The sequence below is a fragment of the Diadema setosum genome, chromosome 11 (assembly GCF_964275005.1).
Source record: "Diadema setosum chromosome 11, eeDiaSeto1, whole genome shotgun sequence".
In the NCBI taxonomy this organism is placed as follows: Eukaryota; Metazoa; Echinodermata; class Echinoidea; order Diadematoida; family Diadematidae; genus Diadema; species Diadema setosum.
In genome coordinates this window covers 5710008-5722595 of record NC_092695.1, presented here as the reverse complement: position 1 = coordinate 5722595, position 12588 = coordinate 5710008, and the positions used below count along the sequence as shown (strand labels likewise).

The 12588-nt window shown below is 38.6% G+C and overlaps 1 protein-coding gene across 1 annotated transcript in view; it reads left to right on the top strand.

Annotated features, from left to right (window-relative positions):
- Positions 1 to 12588, top strand: part of LOC140235229 (sodium- and chloride-dependent glycine transporter 1-like) — a 58397-nt gene that overhangs the window by 23855 nt on the left and 21954 nt on the right. The window contains exon 5 of the mRNA XM_072315262.1: positions 5472 to 5604. Within this exon, the coding sequence (XP_072171363.1) occupies positions 5472 to 5604 (133 nt within the window). The remainder of the gene's footprint in view (positions 1 to 5471; positions 5605 to 12588) is intronic.

Genomic DNA, 12588 nt, shown 5'->3' with positions numbered 1-12588 from the left:
CATATTTTCCAAGTCACGTGACCCGATGCATACGTCACTGTGGAAAGAATTAGCATTTTCTCATTCTCGCGCTCATTTTTGGTCGATAATGAATTGTGACCTTTCCATATGGTAGAACGTTTAGGCTATGGTCGCATTTCAGGTCTAGAAATCATTGTCCGCAGTTTGCTTGTCGCAGGAGAAACGTTCGTCATTCATGGTCATGCACAATATGTTAACGAAAAAAAAAATAATAATAACCGCCGACTTCTATGTGCAACTCTGGAAGTGTTGTGAATCTTTTAATGCGAGTAATGCCACAAAAATCGATGGTTTCTGTTTTGGATATTCGTTGTCGAAATGAGGTGTAGATTGAAAGACACCTTTAACAAAAGACACTTTTCCATCGATGAGCGATGTTTTCTTTATTTATTTGTTTGTTTGTTTGTTTGTTTGGCACTGGAATGAAGAAACAACAACCCCCTAAAAGTATTGAACCATCCGCGCTATTGGTTGTGTTGGCAATATAAATAATTCCGTGCAGCTCGCTTCCAGATTTGGCGAAGAATTCCGTGGGTGAATGGTGGGTGTGGTGGGTAAAGGCTGCGAACATGGTCCTGATGGGAGAGGTGCCTGTTGGTGACTCTGTGTGTTGCGATGATGGTGAGCCTCGCGGTCTTGACGATGTATAATGATGTGAAAATGTTGTGTGTGTGGCCTGATGCAACGAGCTGGTTTCTCCGCATTTCAAAAATCCGTGACGTCGCTGTTGTCCTCGGCCGAGAGCTTGACAGAGAAGTTTGGAGAAATTTCTGAAAGCGTCCACTGAGCCAGAGTGGTGCGTGGGTCTTAGCTAAGATACACTCGAGATCAGCAAAATAGCGAATGAATGAACATGAATTGTTTATTGGAACCTACGTAGCAAGAAATTTGAAGGAATATGGATCATCAATGTCTGAATGAGAGATTTAAATTTAATTTGTCTCTGTTTGATAAATCTAAATACGATTGCAAATTGCTCTCGTGGAGAAGACTTCATGCCGTGGAAACAGCGATGAAAGCTTCAAAAAAGCATGGAAAAATTATTAGAAATTGATACCACCGCGTAGAAAGTGACGTATGCAGTGCCTGGGCGACGTATTACTGAACCGCTAATGTATTCCTTCCCAATTTTGCTCGATTTCTTGCGAACCTCTATTAATCTCAAATTGTCACGTATTTTGATGATATGCCACAAATGTTTGGATATTGCGTTTCGCCATACGATAATTATAGACGCTGATATATTCTTATTTTTTCTGGGACGCGGGAGAAATGTACGCGTACATATCTTCATGTATACTACTACATGCTTTCCACTACCATTATTAATGCATTGCGTGTATTGTTCCATTTCAATACATGATTAATTTATGAACATACAATATAAAAGTACTATATAGCCAAGGTTCATCTGAAATAAATACAGACTTGTATTTGGATTTTTTTTTTATCAACGAGTGATTGACGTTACACAGAATACACTCCAAGGCAAGCATACTTATACAGACACATTAAACAGAAAAATGAAAACTTTGCTGTATTGCCCTGATTCAGTTGACAATAAATTGTCTATTTTCATTTTGCCGTGGGCAGTGCAATGTCACCAGTTTCGATTATACAACAGCACATTAAAACATACAGATCAACACGCACACAGATCATATAGGAAACAAACATGCACAACTGATGATTCAATTAGAAAGAAGAAAAAAGATATATATTATGTATGCTACTCTGCTGGCTGTGGTATAGAATCATCATGGTATAATATTCCGTATTTAAAGCGTCTGAAAGAGGATTTTTTTTTTTTTTTTGTGAAGTCTCCTTTGTTATTACTTTTATGATATGACTTTATACATGAAAAAAAAAAAGTAATTGAATGCTCTTGAATGGTTCTTGCCTATTTCCAGATGGTAGTTTAAATCTTCCAGCGTGGACGAATGATTATAAAAAGTGGAATTATGGATTATGGAGATGGGAATATAACCGATTTCCTCATCATTGATAACACACTTCCAGTTGGATTTATTTACGCTACACTGACTTCTTTTGTTATGATTTTTGTAATCATTCATTTTGACCGTCATTTCATGGGGAATTGATCGTGAAAATGTGTTCTTGATTAACGTAACGCCATCATTGCAGTTTGAGATGAATATGACAATTATTTATTTATTGTTTAAAAAAATTTGGTCAGATTTGAAAAGGATCAAACCCCTCAGTGAATTAATTTGCACGACATTCACACTCACAATAATTCACATTCAAAATGCGCCCGATACTACTTCATTACTCGGCTATTTTACGATATTATATATCTCCGGAGTAGCTTTTGCCATCAGCAGACGACATCTATGCACTAAAAACAGACATCAACAGTGAGGAGAGAGAAAAACAAAACAAACAAAACAACAACACTATTCCACAGTCATGGCATACAATAAATTATCTACGTTTGTATCTACGCTCACAAACTGCATTTCAAACGTCCATTGCCAATAGTAATATAATCATGACCAAAAAATAAGCAAACAAAAATTGCACAATGCCGCTTATAAAAATCATTATTATAGTACTTGTTCTGTCGAAAACGGGCAAGCAATTTCTCATCCCACCCCATTTTTTTTCTTTTTCTGGTTCTTATTCTCGTTTGTCCACGAGTATAGTAGAGAATACAAAAATATCAAGAGTTTGGTATATGACAGTATGTTATTGCGTTTTATTAAGAATTTAAGCACTGTTGATGAATTTTTAAGGAAATGGTATTGTTAATTAAGAGTCTAAATTCCTTCATCGGTATTCATGGTACGAATAATCTATTTTACTACAATTTGATCAAGTACCGCGGTGACCACATTTTTCTAACTTCAGCTTTCCACGATATTATTATTATTATTAGTGGTATAGTAAGTGCATTTGAGCAAATTGACCTGGGAGTCTTAGATGAAAAGCTGAATTTCAAATTTCCTACAATGCGTGATTTTTTTTAAATTTTTTTTTAAAGTTTATATTTGATGGCAGTAATGTACGGTACCTTTTCCCGGAATTAAATACGTCAAGTCTTTGTAGGAAAAAAAAAATGGTTGAATAGGGAAGTGATTGTTTAGCTAGAATTATTGACATGTGAACTCAAATTTCAAACTCTTGTTTCTGTTGAATTTTATGTTTTATTCAAGATTTTTGGATTGGGAAGGAACCCAGCTCATGGAAAACAAACCACAAAAAGAAAGAGAGAGAGAAAAAAGAAGAAAGACATACACACAATGAAATAGGTATTTACGTACTAATCGTAACAACCCTTGTTTCTTATTTTCCATGATCGCAGTTAACCCAAATCACCTTTCCTTGCAGCGACGGCCCAAGGTTGTCGAGCTCTTGTGTCTCATTGGTGAGATTATCACAACAAAAGATGAATATGTATATATGTTAATTTGGAAATGAATGACAATGTAATTCTTTTCTGCAGAGAACTATGTCAAACAGTGTGTGTGTGTGTGTGCGTGTAGGTATGCGTGAGGTGTGTGCTGGGTGTGTATGGGTTTGATACGGGTGAAGAGAGGGTATATAGCGTCCTGTATGGTGCGCATTATCAATTTCTGGCGTCAAAATCGGCATTTCTTGTTCTTCTTCGAAAGGAAATAATCCTAAGGAGGAAAAAAAAAAAAGGTTTCTACAAATCAAGCACTACAGTCCACCCAAACTGATACAAACATTACCACGCTAAATCTTGGAAATTACTACTCCTTTCTTACCTGAAAGATATGACACCGTCTCATATAGTGCTTTACAAATATTAACATTGGCCTTTGCCGGCGGTTCGTTAGGGGGGAAAAATACCGTTGGCATACTTATGTTGGTGTGACTACTTAACACACATGGTGAAAGTGTCTTGTTTCCAATTCCCGCATCTTGTTTTGGCTCTTTCGGAGTATGCAGTATTTATTTATTTACTCCTTTCCTCTTCATTCTCTTTACGCTGTTTTCGATCCTGACAATTCTAAGAAGATACAGACCGAAACATGTCAGAAATGTAATGCTTTACCAGAGGGAAATGACGTATGGAAATGCGACACATGTTGTTCCATTACACTCAAATCGATTGTTAAAGAGATGTTTTGATCCCAGTTTAACTCTCCAAATTTTTCACGGATTTATTTCAGTCATGTTCATTTTGCTTGCAAGTTTCAATGCTCTGATTCTAACAAAACTATTATCCCTATAGTTCGTACCAGTTTCGATTATGTCAAACAATTAATTTTATCTTTCTTGTGCTTAACTTGAAATACCAAGACGTAATTATAGGTGTGAATTGTGAAGTGTAGCTACTTGATTAGTTTGCAAATCTGACAAATTGTGTGCCGCTTCGTCAATAAATTGATCAATTGTATAACAAAGTTGTCCGATGGCATAACAAATTTATCGCCGTTTTTAAATTAATATATTCGTTTCTGTTTCACTTTGTAGGTGTTTGGGCGTGGTTTTATATTGTTCTCTCTATTAAAATATCACTTATGTGCCTCATAGTGCATGGATTTTTGTGATTGGGATTTATAGTTTACCTATATTCGTGAGTAGAATAGGATGTTTATCAGCATGTGGTTTATTATTTATTCATTTCGATATTAAGAAGTTGAGTTTTCTCAAAAACAAAACGAGAAATTTATGCCGGACAAAGTGTTGTTTCCCGTAGACATAATCAAACAGCAACAGAATACCGAGATCAAAAATTTTGATCCTGCTTCCAGGAATTAGTTTGATGATAGAAGAGGGGAAGATTAGTTTGAGTGCCTTTTTGCTGTTTTCACGTAGATACTAGGTCTGTCCTTTGGCTTGTATACATCATCCATTCATTCTACGCCTGTACGTACACATACCGTCTCCGTTAACTCGACTTTGCTGTTATGCGCTCTGGCTTTTCATACTGTGTCTAATTTCACTGATGTGTTTCATCATTAACTCTCCTTTTCACATTTCACCTCCTCGTGCCTTCTTCCACTCTGACCCCGTCAGTGGCTTCTTTCGTCACTGTCCCTTCAGCTCTGCCCCTCCCCCTCCTTCCCTTCTCCTTCTCCTTCCATCTACATTTCTCTTTCTCTTTTCTTTCCTATTATCAAACTAACACCCCCTCTCCTGGTCCCAGTTGTCCAATGTTCCGAGATCCAGTTTTTCCCCCTTTTGACTGTTCTGTCCAATTCCGCCAAGTTTATGTTGAAGCTTCCTAGTTCGCCTTAGTGTTACAGCATCACACTGTAAACCCGTTTCTGAAACCCAAATCAAACTTCCCCCGATCTTTTGACGTACCCATACACCTCTCTACCTACCGTGTAGTTAAAAACAAAAAACAAAAAAAAATAAAAATCCGTTGATGTCCGAATTCATTGCTAATGTGCGGGACGCTCTTGGTTTTTCTCCCCGTTGCCTGCCCTATACTTGGCTCGTGCCTCGGACAGTAATTCGGTGCTCCAGAGGTCTGCCGGACTCCACGAAACGGGCGAGATTCGCTGGCAGCTGGTGCTGTGCCTCATGCTGGTCTGGATCCTAACCTTCCTGGCCCTCGTCAAGGGAGTGAGGAGCGTCGGAAAGGTGAGCCCTCATCACCAGCTAATTATTTATAGATAGATAGATAGATAGATAGATAATAGATAGATGAATTGATAAATTGATATATTTTGATAAGATAGAAAACAAAAATGGAATAAAGTTCATGCTGTATTCACCAACATTTTATTTCTGCACAGATTTTTGAGCGATTCGATTTGATACTGAGAGAACAATAATTCTATATGTGATATATATATATATATATATATATATACGTGTGTGTATGTATGTATATATATATATATATATATATATATATATATATTATGAAAGTTCTGCGTCGGTTTGTAATACTCTTGACATACCTCTCTCTATATCTATATATATATATATATATATATATATATATATACAGCGTATAGTGAAAACTGAGCAAATGTTTATATATGCATAAATAAACAGTATATTTGTATTTTATAGATTATAAATATTTGTTAAATAAAGAGGAAATCGATAAGAGTGAAAGTGTTATAAGAATTTTATTCAAATTAAAAGATTCAGATTGTGCAAGTGAAATTCGTTCTACAAAATGCCTGATACGAAATGCAAGAGATGGCTGACAGCAAACAATCTAGAATGAGTATATTTCCAGCCGATATGGGAAACAAAATCTTTATTTCCTGATAAATATTCATCAATCATGATCTCTGTTTATTTCTGGTAGAAAATATGAAATATTTTGCATACAAAAACGACATTATAATGAAAAAGGAACGTGTATCAATGTGATGCGGTGTATCTTGTATATTGTGTGAGTAGGTTCAATATCCACTCGTGCGATATTCACTATGTCGACCACAATTTTATGTTGCCAATTGTTGCTCAACGTCACGAAAGCGTTACACCATTGTACATTAATACTTCCAAGATTCTATTTATTGGGTTGTGCTTGGGTATCGAATCCTCACAATATCTGGCAACGTCATATATATACATGTACTGGAGTTGCAGGCATACGCATTATATACCGTGTACTGATGCACCGCATACACCACCACTAAACCTGCACATATTAAATTATATCGACGTCGCCCCAAGCGCCTACATTATACTTGTGAATATTTTAAGGATAATGATGGACTAGGTCGAGGACGTATATCTTGATCATTTTCCTACACTGGAAAGGGCGGGAGGGGATGCGGCCATCATGGGTAAGGAGAAAGGGAAAGATATCCTGCCAATTATTGCAATTATTGTCTTCCGGCAGGTGAATATTGCGAAAGAAAAGTGGTTCTGTGGGGAAACAAAAAATAATAATTAAAATTATATTAAAACAGAAAACGGAAAAAAAAAACATCGAGTTGTTGCCGGCACCGCGATATATTCATGGTGTCTTATGTTTCTTATTGTGACTTTCTACATTGTCGCTCATGCTTCCGGCTTCGTCGAAGCGCCATATCTTATTGAAATATATATCATCAAAAAACAAGAAGGAAAAAGGTTGAAACATACGATTTACCATCGTCAAAGAACTGGGGCTGCCGGAAGTGTATTCAAGCATGCGTTCCATTGGAAAGAACTCTGCACACACTGAGAACCGTGAAACTGCTTCACAGTGTCTTTCCCCTGGTACGCAGTTTGCTGCTCTTGGTCGAAGTGGGATTTATTACACGACCATTGTATGCAGGTTTGGTGAGAATAACTTAAAAGAATAGCGGAATATACAAACGCACATTTCTAGTTGTTTACATAAGTGCACTGCCCAGTTGGATGGAAAATTTTGTTTTTCTTGTTTCAATGTTTTGCTTGATTAGCAATGTGAAGTAGAAACTTAGGAATATATGGTTTCGATATTATAGTTTTATCGAGGAATTAAGCCTACAAGGCGACTTTTTGCCTGGTACCCTCCTTGATTTTATGACGTTTTATGGCGACCCGTTCATGATTACAATGCCAAGTTCGAAACTGAAAGCAAGCCATCCTCAACAAGGAATTAGGGTCGTGCACTTTTTGAAGGAGACGACTCCGACTGTAAAGTGAGACGCTAACTATGTGCCTCTGTTGTTGTAAGCAGCGAGCCCTAAAATGATGAAAGGCGGATATATAAAATCAAACAAGAGTTTGTCTTGTCAATATGTAAACAGCGAGTATCGTATCTTCTTGGAGGTGGATTACTATTTTCGGACTAAATGCCCTTTTGCACGTGGTTTTCACTTTCACTTGTTGGCGGCGAACGAAGCTGTTTCTGAGTCCGGGAGACGTTTTCATTTCCTCTTCCGTATATAGAGAACTCTGGAATAGAAACCGCCGAATGATTTACTGGAAGAGTCCTTGTAAAATTCCTTCATGAGGCGATCAGGCTTGCGAGTACAGTCTCCATATTGGGCTCTCTTCAATAATGAATTAAAGAAACGAAGGTGAAGTAATTCAACCTTTCCTTCATGTGATATTGCTTCTCCCTGCGGGTGGATACGATCTCATGATTATGATCCGAACTGGCCCTCCGAGAGTTTTAAGACGATAACTCGAATTTTTGGATGTTTCCAGTATATAATATAGGACTTCAAAAAGCATGCATTATTGTGGGGAAAAAGAACTCCTAACTTAACTAAAGATGTAGAGTTTCGAGCCCGCCTACAACAAAGCAGAATTATGCTGATTAGTATTTTTCTTTTCCTTCTGTAACACGACGTCTTAGTATTCCTTGTATGTTTTTTTTTTTTTTTGTTCTTGTTTTACGCAATCCGCATTACAATCCGTGCCATTGTTCATACTTATTATGTTTTTTCCTTGTATGGGCACTAAATCTTACATCCCTACACCACGCACGCATGCGCGATATACACACAAAATGGGTTCCTTATTAAGCCAATACACAGTAAGCAGCGGTCTTCAATGACCTTCGAATAACCGATTTTTCGTATGATGTATTTTAATCTCTTAATTTGAAGAGCAGTGGAAAACAGCCAAGCAATAAGTGGTAATTGACCTGTAAGCGCTGCATTAATGGCTTTAGATAATTTTGATTGTCAAAAAGTCTGCGGTGGGTTAATGGCTTTAGTTAATTTTGATTGTCAAAAAGAATACACGTTCACCTGTACATGCTGATATGCACCCAGCTTATACATAAATATTTGTGACGTAGTTTTCATGAAGACCTGCCCATTTTTTTTAAGATACTTCAGTACGTACTGTTAGATGAAGGAACACGATGAGCTTAATAATTGGCTTCAATTCAATCCTTCATTTTCATATGAATTTCTTCAGTGTAGGCCCTGTTTTGGTAATAGATGAAAGTTAGAAACTATTTGAGGCCAATGAGGTGTACTTCGGCCATTATACGGTTAACATGAATAAAATTGTAAGTGCTGCTCTCTGCTTGAAGCCAACTCATGCTTTCCAGCGTCAAAATATGGTACGCCCTCCCCATGCAACAACCCGTTTTGCCGTACTCACGAGTATACCTTTAAGTATCAAAGAGGTTCGAGAAATGGAGTCACAACAGTCTTATTTGCTTTGGTCCCATGCTCCAAGCCGCCACCCCAAAATATTTGAAGTATGTGTCAAACTGGATCTGCCGCTCAGATGCGAAGACAATTGACTCGTGTCTCATTGCATAATCACCAGCCACTTTCCAAGGAAGATATGTCTTTTTGATGGTAATTACTCTTCGCTATCCCTGCTTACAAACGGTGGGCGGTAGACAATGGTAAAGGCACGGGGGTGTGCGAATAGAAATTGCACAAATATTGCTGAAATAGATATCAAAATTACTCGACTGTACGTGTCTGTACGCTAATCTGAAATATTAATTTATAAAGAACTATACTTGAAGATGATACCATATTAGTTTCATTTGGCGGAAATAAGGAGAAAAGTGATAAAACTGGCTTTCCATGAGGGTAAAATTTCAAACACTTTCACAAAATACAGCTCAGATTTACACTTTTGCACATATTTTCGAACGGAATTTACTCTTGTTTTATATGCTTTATCATTAGGTGAAATTTCATTGCATTTGATATATAAACGAGCAGCATATACCCGACATTATGTTTAATAGCGTTAAAAATGAATCTTCAGATTGCTCAGAAAGATGGCGGCTTCAAGCATCGAACATCAAAGGCACAAATGCACCTGTGGAATTCTTTTGTCCATCCACAGAAAACTGACAGCTGATTGAATAATTATAGTCAGTTTTATAACTCCATCTCGCGAACCTCCTTGCTAGTATCCACTGTGTTCTGGCACAAGCTGTAGTATGACTATGAATGAGTGCATCAAACAGGTGACCTTGTCTGTAATTTTCCGTGCCACAATACAAAGTATGGTAGTTTTCCATTTGCCATTATCCCCGCAAGATCGACTTCGTGAAGCCTTTGTCCAATCGTCGTAGAGGGCTTCTGGCGCATCGCAATCTCATTCGTTGCGATACTGGTATCCTTTCAGCGCGTTTTTGGAGGAGAGCACAGTGAAATTCAATCACCACCCGGTGTTTTGCCTTTGAAAAAAAAAAATGCATTTTTTTTTTTTGTTTTGTGTTGTTTTTTCATAATTCACGATTTCCCTTCCAAGAGAACTGGCTAATAATAAACTTTTGGCACGGCTTCAAATGTGTAGTTATCGTCGTGTGATCACGCGGAGAGGATCTCACTCCCTCTCTCTGTTCCATTATTCTCTTTAACTATGGCTAATAAAAAGTTAATGGTTATTGGTGTGGAGTGTGGAGTAAACACACACACACACACACACACACACACACATGTATATACTTCTAGTTATAATTATGCCGTTTTCATGCTAGAATAGATTCACTCATTATCCTGCCGCTCTTTGCCCGGAGTCTGTAGAAATCGATCGTACAGTTTCCGAGCTCTCAGTCGATGGCAATCGACTAACGCGATAGCTGATATCGATCGAGCCAGCTTTTGGTCAGTCATCCGACCTAGTCTAGCTCGCAGACCCGTCGTCTTGCTTTTTAAAGGCACGAAACATGGTCTACGCGTTTATAATCGGGGAAAGAGATGGGCACTTTTCATACCAGGCACAACTGATCATAAGAACTTACAATCCGGTTGATGACATATTTAACCATGTTGTCGTGATTGGCAAACTATGTTTGTTTTCATGTTGTATAGCTTTTGGTGGTTGTTCTGGCTTTTATTGTCGTCTTAGGCACATGCACTGGTACAGCTATTACGAGTTCCATCCGATCGTCAGAATGGTATTGTCATTAATCTGACAATGTAATCACTTGCACAAAAGCACAGTGAAATCTGCTACAACGCCCACTTAGTCGCTAGTGGAACCTGATTATCATACCACGGAGAGTTACTCTCAGCATTTAACGGTCTCATGAGCTACTGTAACTCCATGATGAGACCGTTACATGCTGAGCACTGTGAATTCTCTAGAACCCCTTTAAATAAGTCTTAGACGGAAATCCCTGTGCCTGCAACTCGATGTAACTGCATTATAATATATAAAAAGGATCCCTTACAACCCACCAGCCGTAAATTTAGTTAGAAGATACGATGTGCATCCGTCCCTGCATCGAAACGTATCCGCTTTATCAGTGATAGAATATTGATCATTAATGTTTAGTAAGATGTGGGTAGGACGTGCTGGTGTTTCTTGCTGATCGTTATCAGTTTCAACAGCCATCATATTATTTTAGTTTGCATCCGTCCGCATTGGGTGGGTTAATAGCTTCCGGCAAAGGAAAGCTCATTCGCTCAAATTTTTAAGAGCAGATATTCTTCCGGGTATATAGGACCTACGGAGGAATTCCTGGAATTCTCACTACCATTTCCTTGTACAGAAATCCGACTCTAAACCTTGCCAGACTGTATGCGGGTTGATCCTGCAGGAGAGAAAGCATATCGGCTATGGTCACATCGGCGTCGTGAATCCGCTATCTATACTCCTAAAGACTCAAAACACACATAACAGTGAAGACCATTTTCAAAATTATGTTAAACAATCAGGAAGTCCTGCAATTGTATAACACACTTTTCCAATACGGTTATATTCATTGCAATGACTATCCTCTCCCCGAGAACAAATCAACTTGTGAGGGGTCCACCTACTCAAGGTCTACTCAGGAAGTTCACGGGAACTATTTAATTTCCTGTTTTCAAAGTGATCAAGTCAGTGTTCTAGTGCAAAAATATGACACAAAGATGCAGCAGGTTAGTCATATCTCCCCACCTTCACCCCACCCCAACGCACACACACACACACACCCCTCGTTCTTCCATGTTTGTTTCCGGCTCTCACTTTGTGATCACATGGCGATAATAATATTCCGACATGGTTGAGAGCCACTTTATTCACTCCCACCCAACCGGGGGCCGTGGCGAGAGAGGGAGAAAGGGCAGACGCGATGCTTTGCATTCGTGAAACCCCTTGTTCCAGGCAAACGCAAGTTGTTGATGAAGCCAACAACTGATGCGTTTGTGAACGAAAATAGGGAGTTTTCGATTGGGTGAACGAGAAGGACGTGCCGCCGAGCGCAACCGTACGTCAAGGCGTCACGTCTGTACGTTGACCCGCTGCTAAAACACATTTCGATTTCGGGCGCCGGCGTCACGTCTCGTGGCGTGTGCAGGAGGCAACCAGGCCCTGTGCCTTGCGTGCATATAAGCGGAATTTGTGACTCGTTTCTGTACTTGTAATATTCATTTTGTCTTTGACTTGATGCGTATCCTGGGAGGAATTATGTGGATTTTAAAACATGATGCATGGTAAGACTACTAGGCAAATGCACTGCTGCACTAGCTAGGCCAAAAGCACCAAAATCTGTTTGCGTACAGCATTACGTGTAAATGCATGTGTGGGACTACGGTAGGCAGTTGCAAAGTGCGAAACAGTGAAAACGGGCAAATAAAGTAGGTACCAGAGGCTGTAGTTTGTATGTCAGCGCTGCTGCTGTGACGTATCAAGATCATAAGATTTCATGTAATTAGAATATAAATATTCTCTCGAAAGAAAAAGGAAAAAGGAAAAAGGTGAACTGAGCACGGA